This window comes from Dryobates pubescens, chromosome 3 (genome assembly GCF_014839835.1).
Source record: "Dryobates pubescens isolate bDryPub1 chromosome 3, bDryPub1.pri, whole genome shotgun sequence".
Lineage (NCBI taxonomy): Eukaryota > Metazoa > Chordata > Aves > Piciformes > Picidae > Dryobates > Dryobates pubescens.
The window spans coordinates 33,801,288-33,828,252 of NC_071614.1; the positions used below are offsets into that span (position 1 = coordinate 33,801,288).

General features: G+C 40.5%; 1 protein-coding gene across 5 annotated transcripts in view; it reads left to right on the plus strand.

Moving 5' to 3' along the window:
* The window catches only part of DST (dystonin), a 289,395-nt gene that overhangs the window by 10,319 nt on the left and 252,111 nt on the right, over nt 1–26,965 (plus strand). For 3 of the 5 annotated variants that reach the window (XM_054179940.1, XM_054179941.1, XM_054179942.1), the window contains exon 1: nt 23,562–23,699. In XM_054179940.1, the coding sequence (XP_054035915.1) occupies nt 23,609–23,699 (91 nt within the window). In that variant the 5' untranslated portion in view covers nt 23,562–23,608. Of the gene's footprint in view, nt 1–6,029; nt 6,219–21,847; nt 22,056–23,561; nt 23,700–26,965 lie in introns of those variants that run through there. The other 2 variants (XM_054179938.1, XM_054179939.1) reach the window with 1 other exon arrangement.

The following is a 26,965-nucleotide window of genomic DNA, read 5'->3' on the forward strand; positions in this document are numbered from 1 at the left end:
CCTGTTTGCAAAACAGCTGAGAACTCTGTCATCTTGAGAATGGTTTTGATACTACGCATACTAATGTCTCCAGGCTCTCAGATGCTTTAGGTTGCATATACGTGAAAGTTTCCAAGCTATAAACAGGTGGTAACTGACAATTCAAAGACTGTTTCTAGAGACCGTTAATTGACAATGGTAACAGATGACAATTCTCATTCATATACAACCATTGTCAAAGCACAAAAAATTGGATAACCTATCTGAGCTTCCTTTGACGTTGATATTCATTAGTGCACCTGCAAAAATGCATTTAATCTATAGGACTCACTTAGATATCTGTGAAGGCATTTGCAAAGACATTTGAGTTCTTTGTCATTCCTCCATTTGTGCTGAGTTGTGGCGTAATGCTAGTCTGTGATTTTTCTGTGGTTTACTGAAGTTCTGCCAGAAGGTAAACTGTGCTACAGTCCACTGTCCACCGAAGTTAGTGCAAAGCTTTCTGTTGACTCCAGCTGGCCATCAGATAATGCGCTCTTACTTCTGTTGAAGTTAATGTGCAGTGACTGCAAAAACACATACTGGCTGGAAAGGATTCCAAGATTTGAATTCCAACATTCAATATGTTCTACGTAAAATACACGCTGGAACAAATGAAGAATCAGTATGGTTTCTTATCAAGCATAAAAAATAATAGCTAATGTATGATGAAGACAGTAAGATAGAAACTAGAGTGGATAGGAAAATTATCTGGTGAATTAATACAATTGCACATTGAAAGAATGGGGGAGTCAAAGATTCACGTCACTAAAAGAGTCATGCACATGTGGGACAGCACTGATGTAGTAATATGGTGCTGTTAAAGTATTAGACAAAAAAATCAGAAAGAAGTGCAGAAAAACAGCAAAAGAAATGGGTTCAAGACATAATCCAAAATGCTTGCATCTGTAAATAAATAAGGCCAAAGTTAGACAAGTTTTTTAGGACTATTAATGTATGAGCTAGGAATGGGAATAGGCAAAAACATAACAGGGATTGCAGAGTATGACATAGTTGGTTACTGAATGCCAGACACACATGATATTCAGAAATGCAAGGCTGGGCATTTTACAATGAAAAGTCATTTACCCACTTTGTTAATTTTGAAGTTTATGGTGTCCAGAAAGGGCCTTTTGAATTACTTTTGACAATTCAGTAAATACCTCTTTCAGCTGTGTAGCCTGATCAGAAAAGAAAATGGGGTGGGTAACATTTAAACAGAACTATTACATATGTCAGTAATACAAATTTATAGGAGTACTGTCCTGAATTATGGGAATCCAGCAAGAGTGATGTCTGTAAGGACATGTAAAACTCTCACCATAAAAAACCCCAAACCAAAAGTGATGGAAAGGACTGGCATTATTTCAGGTAGAAGGAAGGAAATAAGAGGCAATGAATAGTATATTGAAGTCAGACCAAAACCCAGCCATGTCGTATTTTGGATACTTACAGTATAGATGTCTATAAATGAAGTAGTCAGCTTGGACTCCTTTCATGGCCAGTGAAGAGAAATAGGTGCCATTAGGGAATTGTTCATCTGACTTCAGTGACTGGAAAGAGAACCCATGCTGAGCTTTGGTCAGAGGAAACCCACAGATCCCACAGTGTATTTCTTTACACAGGAACTCAGTCACTGAATCAGAGGTATGAAGTTAAAACTTGTCTGGATAAAAAGGTACTTTTTTAACAGAACCTCTTACTGTGGAAGCGGTTTCACACCAACCAGTAGGTTGTGTTCTCAGGCATGCTGCATTCTGGCTTGCAACATTCATCATTGGTTTGAGAGTAAAAATAGACACAGCAGATCTTTACAGTATTACTACACTTCATTCCATAAAATAAACTTTCAGAGAAGATGTAGAAGAATTGAGTTTCAGCTAAACAGGCTGATGTCCCCAGCCATCGTTCACAGAGAGAAAAACTCCCTTGAGGGTAGATGCAATGGCCTACAGAGACACCTCTGTATTCTTGCTGACTGTGGAGTCTTCATGGATTCAAACAGACTAACTGGAGGAAGGCACCTGAATGCTCTTGGAAAGGAGATAATCCCAGGTTCCAGTTTGCCTCTGTCTTCTGTGATACCTAAACTGGTTCTGGTGGTTGTCTGAGTTGTTTCCGTAAGGTAGAGTTGGTTTCTTAAGGAAGAATGTTGCAGTGTAAATATGCATGCAGTTATTTTAGTATTCAGGAGACAGATACTCTAAAAATACATATTTGAAGTCTTGTTTGGTTTGCCTTATTTCGGAATTTTACAGGCATAAAATTGAGTCAGGCAGTAGGCTCTAGGAATGGGCAACTCCCTCTCAGGGCAAAGAACAAGCGCAGGTTTGTCACTGTCTAGTGACATAGCATTCACATGATATCGGAAACTACAAATTGCTTAGTGGTTGCCTGCTGTCGTGGCTTGGCCCCAGCCAACAGCTGAGCACTACGTGGCTGCTCCCTTGCCCTTCCCCCTGTCCCTGTGGGCTGGTAAGGAAAGTTGGGAGAAAAAGGTAAAATCCCATGGTTTAAAAAAGAAGAGTTTAACAAACAACACAAAAAGAAAAGAAACAACAGTGATGGCAATAATATAAACGAAATAATACATAAAATGAGTGACGTTCAACACAAATGCTCACTGCCCCAAACACTGCCAACACCACCCAGATGCTGGGGATGCTCTGCCCACTTGAACTGTGCCCACTTCTGCCAAACAACTCCACTTCTATATATACTGGGCGTGAGATCAGTTGGCTGGTTCAGTTCAGCTATCCTGGCTGTGTCCCTTCTTAGCTTCATATGAAGATGATCCCTATCCTACCTGAACCCAAGACACTGGTGTGATTATTGCTAGCATTTTCTCAGTGATTTGGTCTCAGGTGGTGTACTGTGCATTATGAATAGCTTGTAATACTTTTCTGCTTTTCTGTGACCACTGACTTAACACCTAAAATAGTGCTGTCTTTGCCAAGCATAGGTTCATGTAATTTCAACCTTTTACATTTTGATTCTTAAGTTTTTGATTTTGGGTTCAGTTGATGGATAAGTAACACAGATGACACAAGAAACATCTGTTCATTTCACTGTTGAGAAGGAATCACTGGCCATTCTAGTTTTGCCAGAGTAGCAGCTCATGTTACATCACTTTTGACTCCTGTCTTAATTTTTTGTTATCAAATTTTTAAATTTTCTAGATTTGAGTTTTTGCTCTGGTAAAGTCTCATTGCAGGAATGAGTAAGCATTCTGAGTTTTGGTCTGAGGACTCTGCCCTTGTAATATTATCTTTGTTGATATTAATTTTCCACCTGAAATCATGATCCTCTGCCTTTATCACATTATAATCCTCCCCAGAGCAACCATTTGTGATGCTGCAGGCAGATTATGACTTCAAGTGAAGAATTAAGCTTCAGCAAACAGAAGCAGATGAGCTCTTAAAGAGATAAAGATCCCATTTTCTTGCTAGTAATGTACAGGAACAGAGAAAAACATATCAAATATGAAGAAGAATCATTGTCTATAAACAGACTTTTCTGGAAGTCACAAGTGACTTTTTCATATTGAAACATAATAATCAGTAAACCTTGCTGTATTATGAAGTCACTCAGTGAGACAGACCCACAGACTTAAATCCCAATTTGGCATGCTTTTCTAAGCACTTTTAGCTTCTACCAAATTCTTCTGTTACATAAACTTACTTTCCTAAAGAGTTTTATCCAGCTAGTAGGGATGTGAGTGTGGTGAAGGAGCAGCTGCCGTGGCGGGTGTATTACAAGGCTTCAGCCAGTAGGCATTACCTGCAAATGAATCATCATACACTTAAAACATACAAAATCTCTTCTGGCTTCAGAACTCTGAATATGTTTGCTGGCTATTTTGGCGTCTTAAGGAGTATTTTACCATGGACTAACCCCTCGTGCACACGAGCACTTTTTTTGTGTTTTTCCCTGTCATTCTAAATAGTCCTAGTATCACACTGAATGATACTTTAAAGCATCTGCTGGCTATTTCACAGTGTAGAAAGAAAATGAAGCAGTAAGCAGAGCATCTCACGGATACTTGAATGTTTAGAGAGACTGTCCTCCATTGAGATAAAAGGAATCAAAGCGTGGCCCTCCTTGTACTCTATTGCTTCAGTAAAATAGGAGGGCTTATAAAAAGGGATGTAGGAAATTTTGGCCCTATATTTCCATCATATGTAATTCATAGCCCTGAACCTCCCAGATGGACTAAGTAGGGCTGGCCTCTGTTGTTGTCCCTCCTGTCTACTGTTCAGAAAGAGAAGCTTGCTTCCTGGAAGTTACTTCAATAAATGTTTCACCTTGGCACTTCAAGTTTTTCATATCATCTGTTGCATGCTTGCATGTCTATGTAAATATGTTTGTTTCAGCTGTTCAGGGGTATATTTACTCAGTGGAGCACAACTTTAAATAATGAGAATAGCTGCTTGTCTCTTCGAGCACCCAGAACAGACTACAACTCTCTTCCCTGGCAATGTTATAAAGATTAGAGGAGCAAATCCATTCTGCACAGATATGCACATATATGGGTATCTGACATTTGATCGCTTCAGTTTTCCAATGTGATGACATTTTCACAGAACTTTTCTGTGCTGATTTCCTAATTAAGACAAACAACAACAAAACCAAGCAAAATGGAATGCTAAACCCATAACCAAAAGCTAAGGGAAGGGAGAAAAAAGAACTGCAACCAGCAACAGCTGGGCACTGCCTTCCACAACTGGATTTTCTAGAAGGCACAAAAATGGGTGGACGTGGCACTTCAGGAAATGGTTTAAGAGCCATGGTGGAGTTGGGTTGATGATTGGGCTAGAGAATCTTAGAGGTCTTTTCCAACTGATAGAATTCTATATGATTCTGTTTATGTGGAAATGTATTGCTCTCACTACTTTTCAGCTGGCAGGAACTCAGGGTGTTTGGGTTCATAGCATAGATTTCTACAATTATAGTAAAACTCTCACCTTGCAGAGTTTTGATACTTTGTATGGACCAGCTACTTCTGAGTGCTGAATTTGTTGTTGAAGGACTTGGGCAGTGATATTTTGCTAGAATAAAAAAGAAGAAAATTGGAAATGGTCGCATCTTGATTTTGAAAGGCAACATAATTCTTAAATTGCAGACTATCAGTAAAGATGTAGATTTGGCTGACTTCCTCTGAAAGCTGATGTGACTGAGTGAATGAAACTTACTTACAGCCTGGCCAAGTTTAATATCAACTGACCTTGTATTCAGTACAGATGACGCATGGCAGGCTCATGCATGCTCGTGAGGGGACTGAAAAATGAGAGAATGCTCACTGTAAATGCTCTGCAGGCAGCAATACAGCATTATACGTGTTGCCATTACATAAATGAGGTTCTGTAATGATGTGAGACATTCTGGATCATGCTCAGCCATTTTTACAGCAATACTCCAAAAAGCATTTGTGCAAGACAGCTTTTCCTGAGTTCATTTTTTGGGCAAATATACATGTATTTCTCAGATGAGAGCAAAAGACAGCACTCTGTCTTCATTGTTTTATTCCGGATGGTCAGGTCTCCCCCCAAATTTAGCAGCACCAAAACTCTTAACAAGGGCTGTTAATAATAAGTAAGTGTTGCCACCTACCCATTTTGTGTTGCTTTCCTTCTCAGGAAAGCGTACATCTTTTCAGCTCACAATTCCTAAAACAATTACTCAGGAGACCAAGATTAACCTGGAAAATTTTAATTATAAATTTTAAATTAGAAGTATTTAGTTATAAATAACTGAAAGTGTGAGCTTATGAAGAAAAGCAACAGGAGGTACTGCTGCTAGCTGTGCCAATAATGAGTATAATTGAGAAATACAGAACAAATTTGATATTAATATTTGGCAAGATCCCTTATTATTATATGCAGTATGTATTGATGTTATATTAACTTAAGATGAGCATGCTTAAGTGGTTGTTAAGGTCCTGTATAATTTTTCTGTTGTTACATGGCTTGGTCCTGGGAGATGTCACACGATGATTGCTTTTGATGTTACAGGGCTTTAGATCAAGTCCTCGTCACATAAGAAGACGTGTAGCACCTCGCCTCGAGGAAACACAACCTTTAGTGGAAGCTCACCACCTAAGTGAGCAGGAAACTTCTGTAAGAAAAAGGAAAATCAAGAAAAGCAGCCGAATTCAACCAGAATTTTATCATTCTGTTCAAGTTACCCCAACTCGAAAACCTGTAAGTATTCTACCTTCAGGGAGAAATAGCACTCAAAGTATATTATAGAGTCATGTAATGTAGTTCTGGGGGTTGGGCCATCTGTATTTAAGAATTTAAGAACCCTTTTGGTTCTCATGTTCAGTGAATTTAGATGTAAGTTTGTTAGGGTGTATTTAATGTTGATGAGTAACTAAAAAAAATTCAGTTCTGAAGAGGGGGTTTTGAATTTTGATCTTTATTTAATATTCAGTCTATAGTCAATATTTAAATAAGATATTTCATTTGATAGTTCTATAGTGATGTTATAAGTTTATAGCACACATTTATGTTGTTGAAATTCCTCACACAGATTTATCAGAGATTCTATGTATTGAACCAAATTTATATTAAATCTCATTACTAGATACAAATCAGAGGTCTCTTCTGCTTTATACATTATTTGCAGTCTTTCTGCTCAACAAAACTTGTATCAAGTCCTATCATTCTTTGCTCTTCAGCTTGGTATGCACATAGTTCTTTTAATATTAATAACCCACTTTTAGTGAGCAAATATGACAATGCATTGAAACACTTACATGGTGCCTTACGTACGTGCGCGTGAAGATACTTCCTGTGGACATAATGCACATCTCTTCTTGATGAGATACCATTGCTTTTATGCATTTGCTGACTAACCTATCTGTGCCAATGTTAGGGGGATTGAACCACCTCGATTAAGACAGTATTATTAAAAAGGTAACTCTTGAGCATACTCTGAAAAAAAATACTATCTTGAGGTTGCACCAATCTAACTTTACCTTCCTAGATTTCTGTTAATTGAGCATCAAGAATTACCACTGAGCTGTGAAAGTAATTTGAGAAAGAGCATTCCATCATGGAAGTACATTGCCCGAGAGCAAGAAACTTGTGCAAAGAAAAGAAAGAAAGCCAGAGTTGCCAACAAATGCCAGAAATGTTTACCTTTTAGCCAATACATTTAATTTGTCAGCTATTACTTCACTACTGCCTAATTTCCTCTGGTCTGTCATGATTCTATTTATTAATTTGTTTTATTCTGCAGCTGTTTCTGTGCTTTAGTTCTGCTTTTTTAAAAACAGACCTGGTCTTCCTTTCTTCTGTGATTCTGATTCTGTGATCTCCCTTTCACTCCCACCCTATCCCTGATTTCTAGACTACTCTTCTACTCTTATTAGGTCTCCAGCTTTTCACCAGGCTCTTCTCTGTTCATTGCTTGCTTCTGGTCTGCTTTTATTCCTTCCTTCATGTCTTCCATCATCTCCTTTATTGTTTTCCATTCCACTGCTGTTCTTTCAATTACACTTTTTGTTTGACTGTTCTTATTTTTTCCATGGTAGGCCTATACTGAGCATAAGCCTGCTTGTAACTGATGAGGCTGTTACCAACTGCTAGTGATTACCAGCATGGGAAAAACAGCATGAGTGGTGCTGAATTAAGTAGCTAAAACTGTGGAAATGGTGTAAGTGGCAAAAGAGGCTTTCTAAGAATGGAATAGTGAGGTTAACAAAGCTCTGCTTTTCCCCAAAGTCAGTAATCCATCAGGGACTTCAGGACAAGCAAAGGAAAAAAAAAGTATAAAAATAGAAAATGTGCAGTGTCACTGTATAACTTCACTTCCCATCATTTCCTGGGTCGGTACTGCATCTGACAAGACCTACCACTGAAAAAATAATAAATCCCAGATTTAGAGAAAACTTTTTATAGTGCTGTCACCATTATGTCACTATCTTGAAATTGCTTTTGCAAAAGTGTATCTTTTATGCACCTTCATAGTTCTTTTGATAGGCTTTTGTTCTACAGCCTTAACGAACTCACATTTCTACAAGAAAGCATAAATCATTATCTTTATTAGACTAAGATCCAGAAAACATAAGTGACCAATTTAATTTCTCATGGACATTGTAAATTATTCTGAATGTATTAACACAATGGTGACAGACAGGGTGAGTAAGGTTCATGCCATGACAAATCACTACAGCATTTTGAAGTTCCACACAGTCATCATGTCATCCATCTCACAGTTTGTTGCAGCTTCATTCCACATAATCAAAATGTCTTGAGGATGAGAGACTTTTGGCCTTTATCTTCGTACAGTCGTACATGATTCAGTGCCAGAAATGCAATTGTCAGTCTGCATAATTTCTTTCCATTATTTTTTCCTGTTATTCCTAGCTCTGCCCACTTGAACCACTTTAAATAAATCATTTGTTGTCTTGATGTTTACATTACGGAAATCCTTGCAGGCAGCTACAGTCATAGTCTGCTTAGTCACCACTTGAAAAAATAATGGATGGTGTCTGCTATCTAGAAGACATAATTTCTCCTTACAAAAAAGTTCTGATCATTTTTGTTATTTTTCCTACTTGGAATTTTTTGTCTCTATTTTCTGAAGTGGAAGAATGGCTATTTCCAAAGTAACTACAAAACAGCCTTACAGAAAGATTTTTCTTTGCTTCAGGAAATGCTTGAGTCATCAATCCTAAAACATGTTCGCCTGTTTTGCTGCCATATTCCTGCTGTCATACTTAAAAGATTTCAGAAATTTAATTTGAAGTTTTATTGGCTATATACTAAGGTTTTTAAATTTTATTTATTGCTGCTAATTTAGATTATTTTGTGTTTGATTGGTTTTGTTGTGCCTGAATCTTGTTTTGCAGTTTCCTAGTCATGGATATAAAAATTATCTGAATTTGCTTGGATTATTTCTCACTTCCTGTGTAGCAATCTGAGATCTTTCCTGTATTGTCCCTAATCTTGTCAGAACTAAATTAGGTGTGATTGTGTGTAACAGAGCAATCCTGCTGAAGACAGTAATTGCTCCCCTTGAAAATCTATATGAGCTTATGAGCTGCTGTTTGCACAGCTGGAACATTAGTTTTCTCTGAAAATTGCTTTTTTTATTTTTACACCTTCTAGGTCATTAATGGAGACATTAAGTACATTTCATTCTGATACTGAACTGTACCAGACACAGTTCATAGCTATTTTTGCTTAATTTTTTCATTTTGCTGCAGTGCAACATCAACATAATGATGTGTAACTTACCCCTTTTATGGCACATTGTTACATCTTGTGCCCTGCAGGTCACCCTCTCATTGGGGACTGTACTATTTGTGCTGCCATTCTCTACAGATGGTAGTTTTACATCAACTTCACACCAAGAGGAGTACAGACACCAGTTACTGAAGCGTGCTTTGAATTTTTTAACAGAAGAGAACTTTTGAGAAGAAACAGAACTGTGTTATTCAAATTAGCATGACTTCATACAAGTCAAGACTGTTACGTATCACTCTTTTGAAAAGAGTTGACGAGCTGATTCTGTGTTGATAGTTACATTTTTTGAGGGTGTGCAAAAGTCTCCCATAGTGAACTTTCTGCTGGCTAGCAATACTCCTCCAGGGCAAATGTTAAACTGAGGGGATTTATTGCAAGCATTTTGCAAATGTTAGTTATATTTTAAATAGTGGTATGTTCTCAAGCAAAAGTATAAAACTTTGCTAATTATTAATTTTTTTTTTCCTTTGCTGGCCTGGAAGCAAAAGATGGCCTTGCGTTGTGTAGGCATAATCCGTCCCCTGAATTGTGGCATCAGTCATATAAATAACTCTACCAAATTCTCATTTCATTGCTGTGTCCAAATAATTGAAAGGAGATGCTGTTAAAGCAGCATCTTTTTACACTTCCACTTTGGAGGGCTCCTGACTTACTGACTTACTCAGCCATCAAGGATTATTTAAGATAATGAGATGTACTACCAAAATCTGCGCTTGCTTTTGTTGGGATCACTGTAAGACGTGCAGCAGATAGACCACAGAGACTGGGCCATAAATAAACATAGTTCCTTCACTTTGAGATTTGAAATACCAGGTTCTACTCCAAAGCCATCCAAACTTGTTTGTTTTGCCCCAGCACTGTTGTAATTGTTTAGGTTATTATTTAGAGAAAAGTGTTAAAAAAATGTATCTCTGAAGTAGCCTACAAAGAGTAAACTGATGACACACAATGCTCTCAGAAACACTGCTGCTCATAGTGTCTCCTAATGAACCTGTTCTTAATTATTTTGACTGGTTTAATTATTATGTTTTTTGCTGAAGCTATTTATCTCCTTCGGGGTGGGTGCAGCATTGCTACAAGTCAGTAGAAGGGAACCAAGAGGGAGATCAGATTTCTGGGAGGACATGTGAAAAATCTACTGATGTGAGCAGCTTAATTTGGCTTCACTGAGACAACTCCCATGACTGAAGTGAAGCTTGCACTGTAAAGATGCAAGCTTGAAAACAAAGTTAATTAGTTTCTAATGCACATAAAACCATGATCTATTCCATCTGTGGTCTTATTCAGCTATCCTGGTTTTTGCTTTAAGGTGGTTAGGCCTTAAAACTTAGCAGAAAACCAGTATTACAAATCTGCAAGAAGAGCACTTGGGAGATTTTTTAAAAAATTATTTACAGAAGTAGTCTCAGTATTAGTTGATACTTAACTTATGAATATTTGTATGTTGATGAGGTTGTTCTACAGGGCTTTTTAGGAGTTTTTACTACGTTTCATTAAATAATTGCCATTTCCTTTTGTTAATTTCCACTTATTCCTACTTTGGAGTTGTTTACTAGTTTTCCAATACTGTGGTGTACCAAATGAGCTAATACAGATGACTTACAAAAATTACTCATCATCCTACAGAAGACTGTGTTAATTCTAAGCATTGGCTGTTTAATCTATAGATTGCTTTCATGGTTTCTTTCTTTTGGAAAAATCTACTTGTGTTGGATTGTGTCTCCTGCACATTTAGAAGCAAACATGTAAAACATTATCATTATTATCTTTCACCCTCCTCAGTTTTATTAATATTATATTAATATTCTCAAAATGTATGATAAAGCTGTGAGCTATACCAGACTCTCTATGAACAGACACACACTCACACGTGCCCTCTCTCAGGATAATTTAAGCACGGCCACAATGAGAAATGCAGGGAACATGCGAATGAATATAAAAAGGGAAACAAGGACTGCATTTTGTTATTTAAGAGCTAAAGGATATTGATGGGGATTTTGAGAAGCACCTGAGTTTATTAGGTGATTGATTTGTAATATTTTTATCAAGATTTAAAGATCTAACCATCTTAAACATTTTTTAAAATACCTCAAACAACCTATTTTAGTGTATAGGATCTTTGCAAATTTGTCTATAAATGCTAAGTCCAGTCATCTTTGAAATAAAGAAAAACCCTTCAGTGGCCTTTAGGTTGACTTTAAAGATACCTCTTTCCAAACATACACACCTGCCAAGAGGCTCTTTACATTTATTTATTGGAATTGTGTGCTTTATTGCTTTTCTTACAGCACATAACTTCTCACTGACAAATTCTTCATTAACAGTTTTGCACAGACTTTATTTTCCTTCTTTACTGATGGCTTCTGTGACTTCCTCCCTTGCTGCCTGCTCCAAATTTCCTCTTACCTGTTTTCCCCTCTCCACCCTGCAGCTCATACATAGCATTGTAGCAGTTGCCTGTTTCTTCCACTCCTTTGCCCAGATCCTAGCCAGTTCAAAGTTTTGAAGGGATTTCTTAAAGATGTATTGCCGTAAGCTTCACTGGGCCAGGGAGGTTGTCTCTACAACTTTAAAATTCTTTTTTATTAAAACACAGTGACAACATGTTAAGAATGAGATCTGAGATTACAAAATAGTTGTTGTCTTCTAGTGATTTTTTTTCCCCATGGATTAATTGTTACAGCTATTAAGCATAGTGCGAAAGAAACAGTTAATTTCACTGGTGCTAATAATTATTGATTACATGTATGTAAAAACAGTAAGAGTACAAATTCACATTTAGAGCACTTTAACTGAATTCATGCTAGCTTTTATTTGGAGTGTTATGGTAATTTGAACTAATTGTTCCGTATGTGGCAGATCATGCTTGAGTCTACTTAAATTTATACTTGTCTGGTTGAAAATAGCATCAAATCTGTTATTTTCCTATATAGTCTCAAATTATCCTACACCTGCAGGCAAAGCCCTCTAATATAGCAGATTTTGTCTTGATAAGCAAGCTGATTCCATGCATTTTTATTTGGGCTGTGTTAGTTTTCATTCCCAGGGCCAATGCTTCTTTACTGGAAACAGTATGAGAGCTTAAACCAGCTTGGCTGTCTTTCATTTAAGTGTTGAAAAAGGGTTAAAGTGCACCCTTGGCCCTTGAAACTGGAGCTATCTTGCTAGTAAATTAGAAATGAAGGAGTGAAAATGTTCTTTAACTGTTGTACCAAAGGAACAGAGCTGTAAAACTCTGGCTTGAAAAATGTCTATTAGGATTTATTTTTTTTTTTGCACTGCTATTTTGCCATTAACTGTATTAAATAGGATTTTTGTTTCACTGATAATATTACACTACAGGTATGCAGTGTAGCCTTACTAAGAAATTAAATTTTTAACTGTTGAGATTTTATTTTTTTTTTTAAATAATCTCAGTGTCCCTCCTTGAGAGGTAGCAATATAAACCTAAGCTGATAAAATGTGCTAAGGGTCTTAACTGTATGAAAAAAATGGTTTATGGTAATAAACTATAAATAGTAAATTCTGTAAAGTAGCTGAAGGCAAGTTTTTTGTAAAGATTAATCAGCTCTGATTTTGCTATGATGGTGTTTGCAGAATTCAAAATGACCAATAATTGTCCCACAGATGCATAGCAATTAGAGAGTCTAAATGCAGATGTTTCCTTTTCCTTCTCTGCCACGAGAGTCACTTTAGTTGCATTGTGTAACATCCGACTGTGGAACGTAAACAGTACATCTTTATATAGCAAGGGACTCCCTTATCCATTTGTATTTATAAATAACATTACACATGGGTATTATGCTGTAAGAATAGTTTGGCAAAGACAAGTATTCAGATGTTAGGAAGCACTGGAGGTTACGCATGCAGCGTTAATTCAGTCAGTTATGCATCTGTGTTGTCTATAGACTTTAACTGTATGATGGCTTACTGTTTTTTTCACAGGATGTACTCTGTATCCATCACAGAATGGAAGTGCTCTTAGCATGACTCTTATGTGTAGGAGTTCTGCTGCAGAAGTTGTAAAGTGTTTAAATGAATCAAAAGGGAAATTGTAGGGAAAGAGGATCCCTTATTTCTTTAAGAAGCAGTGAGTACTGCCTTGGAGATTGAAGGGCAGGCACAAGCTACCATTTACCACTGAACTCCAGCTATGCTATGCTGTGGTCTGAGTATTACTGATACATAATTCTAATAACTCTTAAAAATCTGATCCCTGAAATTTCCATTTTACCTAGGTAACAAAACTCACCTCCTCATTTCAGTTTACATCTTGTGTAATGGGAAAGATTATTGGTATTTGTGAAGTAGTCAGATACTACTATACTGATAAGCATCAGAAAGCAGCCTATGAAAATGTCTTCTTCACACCAGCATTTGAAAAGTGTGAAGTAAGTTAAGGTCTGGGGCTGCCCACTGAACAGAGGATGACAAAATGAAATATTGAACAATTGTTTATGGAGTGAATGTTACCCATCATTTGTACTAAGTAACAGTAGGACCCTGGGGATGTAACAGTATATAATCACAACACTATATCTGCATGGTGTACCTTGAATCTGGGATTGGGTAACATCTTAGTCCTTGACTTTGCAACCTTAAGAAAAGTATTTTAATAACAAACTCGTGTTTAATTTCCTACTGTTGTTAAAAAAGTAAACTTGAAAACAAAGCTTTGTTGTGTGGCCCATCAGCAGGTTTGGACACTGGAACTGTTAATACAGAAAATTCTACTATTGGATTTCAGGAAGAGACTGATGATCCTTGTTTCCTCCATATGAATCAGTAACACAGGGGAAACTTTCAGCTGTTTGTTAATGGCCAGAGTTTGGGTGAGATACCCACTTTCTACCAGATTCCTTTCTTGTGCTTATTCTTCCCAAGCATGGCTCTTTTTGTCCTGTCTCCTCCAGCCTGCTCCTGACTTACTTCTGCCCCACTGCTGGCTCCTTCCTTGCTGCCCAGCCCTCACTTTTCTGCTGACTTCAGCCCTTCTCTCATTTTGTCAGTCCTTGTATTGCTCCTTCAGGTTATACCCCTTGACAGCCCTGCCTGGGCTCACCTGGTCAGTCATCTTGTCGCTCTGAGGCAGTTGTTCAACCAGTATCTTTGATTTTTATGTCTCCCGGTGGTTTCTGGTTGCATAATCGATGCATACCTTCCTTAGCTCTTGTCTCTCTTCTCAGGGCACTTTTCCTTACACAGAGTTCATGCCCTCCTATTTCATCAGACTACTTTGTTCGGACCTTTTCACTGAAGCAATAACAGTTTCATGCCAGCGTGTCAGATCCGTAGCTCTCCCCTGATATGTTCTCTCTGCTATTGACAGTTACTAGTCCCAGCTGTTACTTTGCAGGTCCATTTCTCCTCTAGTCTTTATCCACAGGGTCTGCTGCTCTCTTGAAAGCTTTCCAGCTGCATCTCCCAAACTCTGCCAGTCTCTGTGTTTGTCCCTCAGGCTGTCAGTCCCAGTGTATTTCTTCAGTCCTTTCCTCCAGCGTTCCAGTTCCGGTGTTTGTCCTCTCTATATTCAGAGCTTATAGCTTCTTCCTCTTGTTGGCTAAGCACTGTGGAGTAAGTCATGGAGAGCATAAAAGAAACGGTCTCCTGTCAGGTCTAGTGCCTGTCCTCCCCTGCACTCCATCAGCCCACAACCACAGTGGGTAGCTATTTTTGGAAAGATTAATTTTGCCTCTGTATCTCCAAGCTGGAAGGATCCTGCTCAGCTCCTTGGCGGGGATGGGGGGATGTCCTGAGAGCAGAGGTAAGAGCTGCAAGGGTAGGATTTGCTGTGATGGTGGCTCTGTTTAGTGGGTGCCAACTGAAGAGATTTTAGTTAGATAGATTGAAGAGATTTTAGCTGATTAATTCAAATGTGGCCTTGTTACAAAAACCAAAAATTAGTACCTGTTAGCTTCTGTAATATAGGTAAGCTATTACAAGATTAAATCCTGCAGTTCATAGTGATAAACTAAAAGGAGGAAATAGGTGAAGAATAAAGGCATGAATTAAATATGTAACACCTCAAGGCTGTCATGTTGATGATAGTATTAATTTTGAAGTGACATTCAAAAACAATGCACATTTTTGTTAGCTCAGTTTGAATAAGCAACTTTTCATGAGAACTAATGGCTTTGCCACAAAGTGGTTAGTTTAAGATGAATGTTACTTGATTCCACTTATATACAGGTCATGGTTACACTGACTGAAGTATCCCTTGCTTTTCAGTGTATTCACTTGACAAAGTAAAGACAAGGAACAGGTTTTCCTTACACAGCAAATTACTTCAAATGCCTTATTTTTCTCTTATGATGTCTGTCTTCCATGGTAGACATAGCTGAGATCTGTGGAGGTTATCTTGACAATATCTGATCCCGCAGCTCATTTCTCAGTTAACAGGGAGTTACAAATGTGGAGCATCACTCAACTTTCTGCTCCTGAAAGAGAACACTGATATATAAAGTAAATGAAACAGAAACTCTACTTGTCGTGTAATATTCACTAACTGCCTTTTTTTTAGCTACTGGAAGTTGGTATTACTTCATATACTGATAAGTACTTAAAATTGATGTATCTCTGCAGAATTGGTACATGAGTTGCATTGTGGCTTCTGTTGCCTCTGTGGCACTTGTCTCATTCAAGGACTACTTCAATATTTTACCCAATTACTGCTTAAAGCAGAATGTATAAGAAGTTACCAGAGCAGGGATCAGAACCCAGCACTTCCTTCTTCCCAGAGAGAGCCTTGTGTGCTCTTACACAGAGTGCTCCTCTTCCCTCATCCTCTTTCCTGATTCACACCAAGACATCCTTAAGACCACTTCCACAACCAGTAGGTTGTTGCAGAGTATGCTTCTGGCTGGGGGCTGGGAGATTAGAGTGTGAGTCTGGATTTCAAGGCAAACAGCTGATTTAATTCTTTCATGGTTCAAAAAAAAATAGTTACAAGAGGATAGATATCCAATTTCAGGAGAAGCTTTGGGGTGTCTTGTGTCCCCGAAGAATGAGATGCTGCATCATCCTGGGTGACCAGGTTTCCCTTACTACTTAGTTCCTGCCAAAAAACTGTTTTGCATCATGTCAGCTTCAGATGTGCAAGTAGATGGCTATGCAGTAAGCACAGTTTGATGTTGCAAAACTGTATTGCAATGTCCAAGTACCTACATTGATCTAGCCTTTTACCCATTTTGAATTTTGTGTCCTCAAAGAACCTATTTCTTCCATAAAAGATGCCACTGTAAGGTTATTTTCAAAATAGGAGAATAGTCATGATTGACCTACTAGCATCCAGAAAAGATCCCATCTCCTTTTGAAAGCCTGCGAAAGCATCACAGTTTCCTCATGTAAATATGACAGACTCAAAAATGCATGTGATAAACACTGATTTCCCATCTTCTCCTACCTTTAGCAAGAAAGAATTTAAATTCTTCTTGGTTTTTAAAAAGCATACCTGTTAAAAAAGATTGTTTCACATGGAGTAAGACCCTTGATGCTTAGAAGTTTCAGATTTAGTGTATTTGCCTTCCAGCTTTCTGCTTATTGCTTTATGACACTAAATGCAGACCAATAAACTCTGTCATTATCTATGGTAGCTATCTCTGTATATCCTGATAATGTAGGTATGTTCAGCTATGGATGGTCTTTTAAATGACTGGTGCAGAGCCAAAGAAAAATATTTATTAATGTGGCTGTGCCTCTGCTGGTGTTTATTTTTTTTTCTAGGCTTAGCATAGTTGATTTTACATTGTTCTTGTTTGTGCTTTCATTTGCGTGTCTGCTTTGAGTTTTGATCCTTTCTGACAACATGCAGTCCTAAGGGATTTACATAGCCTGATTACATACATTGGAGGTTTTGTATTCAGCATTGCATTATCATCTAATCAGGTTAAAGTGGCAAAGATTTACTAATGGGAACATTCAGTTGCCCTAGATTTTGTCTTAAATTTATTAAGTTATTTTACTTTAAAAGTTGATCTACTTTAATATCGTTCAGTTTGGGATGTTAAAGGACAGAAATAGCTTGTTACACTCAACTAATACTCCAAATTATACTAAATTAGGAGGAATTTTGTTGAAACACTCTCAGTAAAACCATAATTCAGACATTTAATTTCTGTTCAAATTTATTCATTGTGCACAGTGATCATAATGAAAGAAAATGTATTCCAGGAATTCTGAGATAGTCTCCTATAAATGAAATATAAATAACTCATAACTAAACTGAAAATTAAATTTCAGTCAATGTTGACCTGTACTTCCCAACAGCTTCTAAAGACCAGCGTGAAACTCATTGCAGTGGAAAAATCTTCTCAAAGAGAAGATGAGAATGTCCAAGGTATATGATTATAATTCAGTTGGCTAGCACAATCTCTAATGTGTCATAAAGCTGGGGAATTTTTGCAATATGATGATAATTTGGTATCAGCATTTAAATAGCTTTTGCCAGCTGGATTGTCTGACTGAGTTTAAAACCTGACGTCTGCTAATGCTTCCACCTCAAGGAATGACAGTGCAAAACCCACTAGTGTTCTTGAAGTTATCAGATCCTATTTAGAGGTGGCCTATCTAATATATGGTGGTATTTGTTACCTTATACTGTTTTCCAGCTACACCATCTTCCATCGAGTTTCCACCTGATCTTCCGCAGTGCCTCACCTATGACAAACAATTCTTTTCTTCCTCAAAGTAAATCATGCCTTGGTACTTGGCCAAATCCCTCTGACAAGAAATATACTTCTTTGAAATCATCCCCATTACTGGAAACCAGCTGACTTTTATAGCACAGTAAGTAGCAAGCCTTACACTCAGGCGGCTGCTGCAAACCACTTGATTACAGAAAAAACCCTGGGCACTGCCAGAAATTAGTTTTGCTCTCCTAAAGGCTTGCTTTGAGCACTTTGCCTCCCGAGACACAGCAGTGAGGAGGACTCCCTGTGCTGTTTGCACCCCCCTGTGGTACGGGCGGTGAAAGGATGCGTTCAGTTTAATCCTGTACTTGGAATGCAAAGAAAACTCCACATAGATTTACTTCTCTATGACCAACGGGCTTCAGTGCACAAGCTGTTGCATGCATTACTGTTATGCAAATGCAACAGTTCCTGCTGATCAACAATGGAGGCTGCAGAGACGTCTTTAGGCTAATGAGCAGAGGGAATGCATAATCAGAGGCATAGAATAAGCAGCTACAGCATCTGGGCTGTGACCTTATGGGCCTGAAAGCTAAGAAGGGTCAAGCCCTGCCTAAATCCCACAGCAGGCTGAGTAAGGATGTGTCTGATCAATATTTTACTAACTATAAAATACGCATCACTCATGTAACCCGAAAAAGTCTTATGTATTATCAGCAGTTGATTTTCACTTGCATACAATGTGCTATATAGAAAAATATAGAACTACCTTACAGATTTTAACAGAATATTACTGATTTTTTTTCCTTGCATCCTGTCCTAGTTGGCTGGGAACACTTTTCTGGATAGTGCAGATGCTCTGCATTATTTTGTATTTTTAAAATCAGTTAATATGTTGCTGTAATCGTGGAATGCTTACCTGAGATTTACAGCTAAGGCATGGAAAATGTGTTTGCTAGAAACAAACAATCCAGTGGGATAAGCTGTAAGTATGTTGTAAAACGTGGCTGCACAAACGGAGAAAGCATCTTATCAAAGCTATTAATTTACTGACGCAAAGCAGTTGTTCAGTTCATGATAAATGTCTTTGGAATTTCAAAGTTGAGATTCTTAGAAGTACTTAACTGCTCAATAGCTTTCTGTACACATCACTTGGAAGTATCTCCACATTGACTAAAAAAAGACTGCAATTAATTTACAAGTTGGCATTTCGTAGATAAAAGTTTACTAGAATTTGCTAGCACAAAAAAATCTGAGGTTCCTACCTTGTTCTGAAAATGAAGTAACATGATCTCTGAGGAGTTAAAATGTTGAAGTGGGTGGTGTTCATCTATTTTGTTCATCTAATGTAAGCATTAAGTATGGCAGAAGAATGATTTAAAGGAGGATAGCTAGTTGCAATATACATAGATGCCAAAGACTGATCTACCATTACATGTGCAGTTTTATGTCTCAAAAATAAAGGAGTGGGGCCTTCTAACAGAGCTTATCTTCCAGTACTGTAGCACAGCTGACTGAACAGTCTCCTTTTCTGTAATACTGAGATCTTAATAGAGAGCATGGAAAATATGTTCAGCTGTGGATCACTCAACAATGCTTTTGTTTCCAAGGGTAGGAAAAACTATAGAAAGACCTGCTGTTACAAAAAATAAGAATAGCCTATTAAGCCCTCTTTTGAGAAAAAGAAATCTTAATGAATAAAAAGATAAAGCTGAGGGTTGAGAGATCTTTCTTCAAAGCTTCAATAGCAACTGCTATTGTACTTTGTCCTTCCATGTTCTAGCTGCTATATAAATACTAACAAACTGTTGCTGTAGCACCCTTTCAGCACCACATCAGGGTTCTTCCTAATTTTCATATTATAAACTAGAAATTAAGAAATTGAAAAGTCTGTCTCCATGGGTCTGTGTGGTCAGAAGATATAATGGGTTTCTGAGCAGCTAGCAGAAGACACAGGCCCAAAGCAGAATGTTTGGAGCTAGGATTAAAGGGAACACTTTCTCTTTTAAAGCAAAATCTGTAGCTAAGGACTGGCCACAAAACCCCTAATCCCTGACTAAGCAGGTCCTGTAAGACCTACCCAGTACAGCAAAGTTCCCTCTAGACCACAGCAACCTGTGCAACTTCCAGCTCCCATCAGGAAGACACCTATATGTGACTATCCTCCTGCTTTATGACATCCTGCAGAGAGTTTTTGCTTATTATAGAAACTGTCAGCAAAATATTGCCAGCACTAGAACTAATGATGAAGGCAAGCAGAGCTGGGATCAGACATCTGATGTTTCTGTTTTTCCACACTTAACCTCTTGCTCTCTCCACATCACAATACAGTGATCAAGAATTAATTAATTTGTTTTATGTATTTGTTCCTTCCCTCTCTCCTTTCAAACTTCACTGTGAAGTACTGGAGGAGGAGGAAAGAGAATTGGGATAGAAGTGAAAGAGGTCAGGGGGTACAGCCACTATTAAGAGATCCCTTCTTGCTTAGCAGATTATATAACCGTGTATTATTGGCAGTTTCATGCATAGCAAAGAGTGCATCACATTGTTGTGCTGGCTTGTGCAGGTTTTGAGTTTGCAAATGGGTAACATACCACTCAATATAATAACAACAATTTACTTGTCCACCCCATGAGAACTAAAAATATTCAGACAACAATAAATTCTGTCAGATTTCAGTCAATACAGATTTCTCCTGTAAGTAAAGGTACATTTTAAGGCCCTAAAAAAACAAGGAAACAAACCCCACCAAAACCCAAACCCACCCACTCACCCACCCACCCACACACAAAAGACTTTAAGACAAGCCTAAAATAATAGCTGTTTTGGCATACAAAATCTGGATGGGCTGAGTGGGGGTTGTTGGTTGTCTCTGCACAACAAAAGATACTAGACGTCTCCCAGTTAGGAATAGCATAGCTTTAAAAATTAACATCATGCTTGAACCAGCATCAGGTTACACTTTTGAAAGACTGTCACAGTATCTGGTGCACCAAATGACAAATCAAACCCATCATTTGCTAGCACAGTGCCCTGCAGAAACCACAAATCAATCAGAAAATGAGGAGGAAGAGAAACAGCACTTTGCTCCACGTCGTGCCCTGGTAATCTGTGTCTGTGTCGTATCCTAAATTTCGCTGTTGAAATTTTATCATTCAGACATCTCCGTTTCCCACTTCACCCTAAACAAGAAAGCTCGAAATGGCAGCAGCCCTGTCCCTGTGCTGCATCAGTGCTTATTTACATTTCTGGAAGAGCTCTTTTCTGGGGCGCTGGGAAGTCTGGCCGTTGAGACAGTCTATAAGGCAAGATGTTTGCCGAAGCTGTCTTTGCAAGGCATGACCGAAAGCCGCCTTTTCGTGGCCTGGTACCTGGGGATGCTCTGAGAATTCCTATCTCCTCCTCCCTTCTCTCGGCTCTGGGCTGCTCTCGGGGGAGCGGGGCAGAAGGAGGAGACCTGGCGTGGGGCCGCCGGAGCCGTAACAAAGAGCCAGGCGCGGGCTGCTTGCGGGCCGGGGTCTTTCTCAGAGGAGGACTGACTCATGAACGGTTTCTCCAGCGGCTTGGTGATGGCAAATTTTTCTCTTGTCCTGGCGGGGGAGCCAAACGCTATAGATTTGTAGCCCGGAAGGTTGGGTTTTTTTTTTTTGGGCTGTTGTTGTTGCTGGGTTATTGTTGGGGAAGTGGGAGGCTCATTGGCGAGCTCGTTGCCCAGCCGCAGGCCACGGCTCTGCCCATACATCCTTCCAAATGCACTCCCACTAAAGACCGGCTGTTTTTCGGAGGACCACACTCGGCGTTCCACACACGCACCCCTTTGCCCCACTAAAATCACGGCAATGGTGAGCGGTGTCCCTCTTCTTCCCTACTCTCCTTTTCCGTGCTAGCGGCAGCCCCGCGTCCCAAGCCGCTCCCCACGCATCCTGTCTTGTCTTTTTCTCCGTGCAGAGCTCCGGCAACGCGTCCTACCGATGTTCCATGTCGTCCTCTGCCGATTTCTCCGATGAGGATGATTTCAGCCAGAGGTCGGGGACGGTGTCGCCGGCGCCGGGGGACACACTGCCCTGGAACCTGCCCAAACACGAGCGGTCCAAGCGGAAGATCCAGGGCGGCTCCGTGCTGGACCCCGCCGAGAGGGCCGTGCTGCGCATCGCCGGTAAGGCGCGGCCGGGAGCTGTCGGGGAGCGGGCGGCCGTGGGACAGAGGGACCCTCATCCGTTGCCGTTCTGAACGCGGCCCCCTTCGAGTGGTGACTAAGCTCTTTGGCCGCTTTTTCCAGCCGACTGGGCTGATGAGTGGGAACTGATGCGGGAAAGCGAGCCGAAATACGCGCAGGTGCGCACATTAAACTTTCATGCGAAAACGCATTAGCGGCGCTGGGGCTGCAGCCGCAGTGTAGCCCTTTCAGCGGATGCTGGCGCTTTCGGCCAGGAGGCCGAGAGACCATCCCGCCTACCCGGGTGGAAGCGGCGCCGGCCTCCCGCAGCGCGGGGAGAGGCTGCGGCTGGTGCCGCTCTGCGGGATGCGAGGCGTCGGGCTTTGTCCGTGCGGGGTTGGGGCTAAGTTCGGGGAGACTGGGATGGAGCTGCACGCTGTGCCGCGAACGCTGGTCCGCGGCCCGGCGACGAATAATGTCGAAGATAGGGCGGAGGTCTGCTTCTTCCCGGTGAAGGCTGGAAACCGCCTGTAAATGAATCACTGAAAAACGTAGCGGTTCTCAGTGCTCCCTAGGGACACCGATTTCCCGTCCTTTGGTGTGCGCTTCCGTGGGTCTCCTCCCGGGACACCATTTCCTAGGGTAACGATTCTTAACAGTGCTGTTGGGGGCAGCGGAGGACGCGGTGGTAGAGGGTGCTCTGTGGTGCCGGTCTCTCGCCGGCCGCTGAGTGCTGCCGCAGTGTGTTGGTGGAGGTTGCGGAGGGGTGTTGCGGAGTCAAACCGGCCCATCTGCCCGTGGGGCTCGTCACTGCCCCCTGGAGGCAGGGTGCGCAGGGCGGGGGCCAGGCAGCGGTCAGGGCAGAGGGGACCGCTTCGGGCTGGGTCCGACTCCGTGGTCAGGGCCGAGAGGCGGTGGCGGTGGCCCGTAGGGCGCAGGCCCTGTGGAGATGCGGATGGAATTGCGGATGGAATTGCGTGAGCGGCCGTGACACCTGCGGTGGGGTCGAGGCTGCGCCTGCCTCACCCCGCCGCTGGGGTAGGGAGCGTTCCGCATGGAGCATCTGTCATCGTCGGCGGTTGCTTGCGCGGTCCCTGCCCGCGGCTCTTTAGCGGTACCCGTCGTGTTGCGGCCCCTGGGCTGCAGCGCAGCAGAGCCAACCGTGCCCCTGCCGGCGTCATGTCCCCGCCCTAGCAGCCACCACTCCCCAAGTCCTGCGGGGAGGGCCGGTGCAAAAATACGGGTGCAAGGCAGGAGGCGGCTTAGGACCCGAGTCGCGAGGCAGAGCTCGCCGGCCCCGCAGGCGGTGCCTCGGCGATGGGGCTGGCGTGCAGAAGCTGCGGCTGGGAGGCTGGGTCCTCCCCTCTCCGCGCTCCGAGGGGCGGCTACCGAAACCCAAGCGGCCGGAGGGGGCGTTTCCTTAGCCGGGCTGGCAGCGCCCTCCCCCCGCCCTGCCTCCCTCCCGTTAGGCGCTGGGTTTTTTCTTGCGCTGTCCCCGAGGCTTCTGGCTGCCCGGAGCCGCGCAGGGGAGCGGGCAGGGCTAGTCGCCGGCCATGGCTGGTTACCTCTCCCCAGGCGCGTACTTTTACGCCGAGGAGCAGGAGTATTTACAAGCCTACGAAGATGTCTTGGAGAGATACAAAGGTAGGGCAGTCCTCCCGCAGCGGGGCCGCCGCACCCGCCCGCGCTGCCGCTGCCCCGTCGGGCGTGGCGGCTGCGGACAGGGGAGGCTCTAGCACTATCGGGGCAGGCCAGGTGCGCCCATTCCCGACGCCGGTGTCAGGGGCCGTGGGTGGCCCGAGTCCGTGGTGCTTCTCGGAGGGTAACGGAACGGACGTCGGCGGCTTCTGCTATAAATAAAAACTGCTAGTTACCCGATTTACCTCTTAGCAGTGGGGGAAGCGCGCTTTTCTTGTGCCTTGAAGTCTGTTTTTCGAGTGTAATGCGGACGTGGTGATTGACGTTGCGATGTACATTTGTATTTAAAGCTTCAGCTTATTTTGACCGTTTTGTTTATTTTTTATTCGTCGGCTAAAGAATGATCTTAGTTTGTGTATCACCTGTGTTCTTCATCAGATACAGAGAAATACAGGAAGAAAGGCTCCCATTCATAAGAAAGATGCATGTGGCTAAAATTATGCTAGGAATATAAATTGTGTTGCTTTCTTAAATTAAGAAGGGATGGGGGAGATGGTTTGGGAGGCATGATTCATTACTCTATTTTTCAGTATGTTTGCTAATACTAAAACCGAATATGCTTATCAGAAGTGTTACAGGTCTGATTTGAATTCAAGTGAAAAAGGGATAGAGGTAGCTGTTCAGATGGAATCTTGATCCCAGAAATAGTTTTGACAGCATGTCACTGCATATGCTGATACTTGCAATGCTGAGTCTTTTTGTAATGTTTTGGGAAGAGTTAGGTTAGATTTTATATCTGGAAATGTTCAGCTGTATGCTTCCAGTTGGTTCTGAAGGTTTTGGCTGAATGTTTTCCACTGATGGGAATGGGAGTGGCATAGTTTAAGATGGCTTGCTTTGAAGATACCAGTAGTTGATTTTATTTAATCCATGCTGTTAGTGGTCATATTTTGAGAATTGAACCCTCTACAGTTGGTTATTTTCACATGAGATGTTATCAGGTGTGAGGCTACTTTATACCTGTGTCATTCCTAATTTCATATGTTGTTAACAGTATTGACTAATGACTCCTTTGTGTCTGTTGTCCATTGTGTCAATGCAGCTATGGAGCATGTGTGCAATTTCTGCGCTGAAATGCATTAGTGCATTTTAGTTGAGAAAGTTACTAGAAAATTGAGATCTATTGCAGTTTGTAGCAGATCATCTTCAAAAGCACATCCTTATTCCATCTTCTCCTATTCTTGAAGTCATCAATTTAAAATCAGTTACATATAAAGCAAGTAGAGTGTTTACTTTTTAAATAAATAAAATGGTGGGGGAACTTGTCTCTGTTTTGGTTCTAACCCAAGGTACTGCTGTTCTGCTTTAGATTACCTTAGATTTACTGCTAGAATCAGGTTTTATAAAGTTCATTATCATACCAGTTTGTCTGCTTACTTAAGATGGGTTTGATACTAGGCCTAATTTCTGCTATGTCAGTGAGAGGTTTATCAGGAAAAGGACTGAAAGATACATTTTTTTAAGTGGTTAGGGATAAAAAGATTTTAATTAAACTTCTGAGACTGATTCACATCTCTGTTAAATCGCATTCTGGAAATACTTGTGTGTATCATATTGTGGGGATTACATAGCATCCATTCATATGCTGTTTTCAGTGACAGCCAAATCCTAAAATTATTCAGAATTACAAGTCTCTGTTGTCTTAGTTTTCAGTGTCATATTCCGTATATTGATATGCTCTGTTTTGCTGCTTGAGGTATACTTTATTCAGTTGCTGTGAGAAAAGGTAAAAGATTTGGACTTGTTTTAATTAAGATATATTTGAAACCTGGAAAACACATCATGTTTTAAAATGTGTTTCCAAGCTGGTCATGATTTCCCATTTGAGTCCCAGTAGTATGACTTCACTACTGCAATTGTTGTTCTGATGACTTGCTATGGGAGCTGATCTAATCAGAAAAGAATTGCTACAATATAGGCTTTGAAGGGGGAGTGCCATTTCTCTGAATTTCTCAGTTTTGTAAACACTGCCTTTAGTAATTTCCTTAATCAAATGCAAACCATTTTGCCCTTATATTTTTAAATTGAGCTCCAATCTGTAATTTTAGTATTAATACATTATTTTCCTCTTTATAGTCTGCAGAGTGCTGTTGTATTCATCTAGGACATTATCAGGGTGCCAAATTATCTGTGCCCCAGCTGTTGAGTACTGTAACTAGCACAGTCAGCTGTGCAAAATTCATTGCCTGTCTTGGAAGGCTTGGGATCATATGATGCCGCATCATTAAGACATTTGGGTGGCTTGATTTAGGAAGAGAGAAGCAACCCTTTCTGTATGTTGAAAGGTGGATTTTTACTTTCTTATCCATTTCTGTGGCTGAAATAGCCTGTGGATTTCGAAGCATGTGCAATACCAGGTACCTTACCGCTTTTAACAGTTGAAGCCAGAATTTTGTGCATCTCTGTCTGCTGACCATGGCTGTGGTCTGGCTGTGACTGTAAATAATTGGCAACTGTTTGCTAAATCTGAGGTCGCAGAGAAGAGCTGTTTACTATGGAAGAGGGAGTGTTTTCTGATTCCTGGTCAGTTCAGTTGCTGGCTGTCATACTGCGCTTGGTGGGGTTTTTTTGTTTTCTGGATCCATGTAGTAATTCATTGCGGTATCTGTAAAGCATTTTGATGGAAGGAAAAAAAAAAGTCACATTAGCTCAGATGATTTAGAAATTATGTTGAATTAAGCTACTTATTCAGGGAAAAATGCTTCGTTGTTAGTAGCACCTCTAAGAATTCAAAGGCAAAGGCTTTATTGTGATAGTTGGCAATAAAAAGTCTAGTGTATTTTATCTGAAATGTTTGGTGCATTTCTGGTAAGTCACAATTGTTTATGGCTAAATAAAAACCCAAGAAATCATATAAGTATTTCTTAATATAACTCTCAGTTCCAACTTTATCTCAAAAGCTATATTTGAGATCTCCAGAAGATTGTAAAGAACTTACAAAAAATGTCTTGTTGCTTTGTAAACTATCTCACCATTGCCTGGGAACAAAAATTAATGAAATTGATGTTAGCTGCAGCCTTCTTGATCGATAAGAACATGTCCAATAGTATTTCATATGTATTTAATTTTTAAAATACTAAATGCCATCACTATAAGATGGCATTGGTAAGCATTGCTCTGTACCAACATTATTTGAGTACTAAATGTTTGAAGATCACCATCTTAAACTTCAGCTGTAATGCATTCATTAGATTTACTCTTGATATAAATCT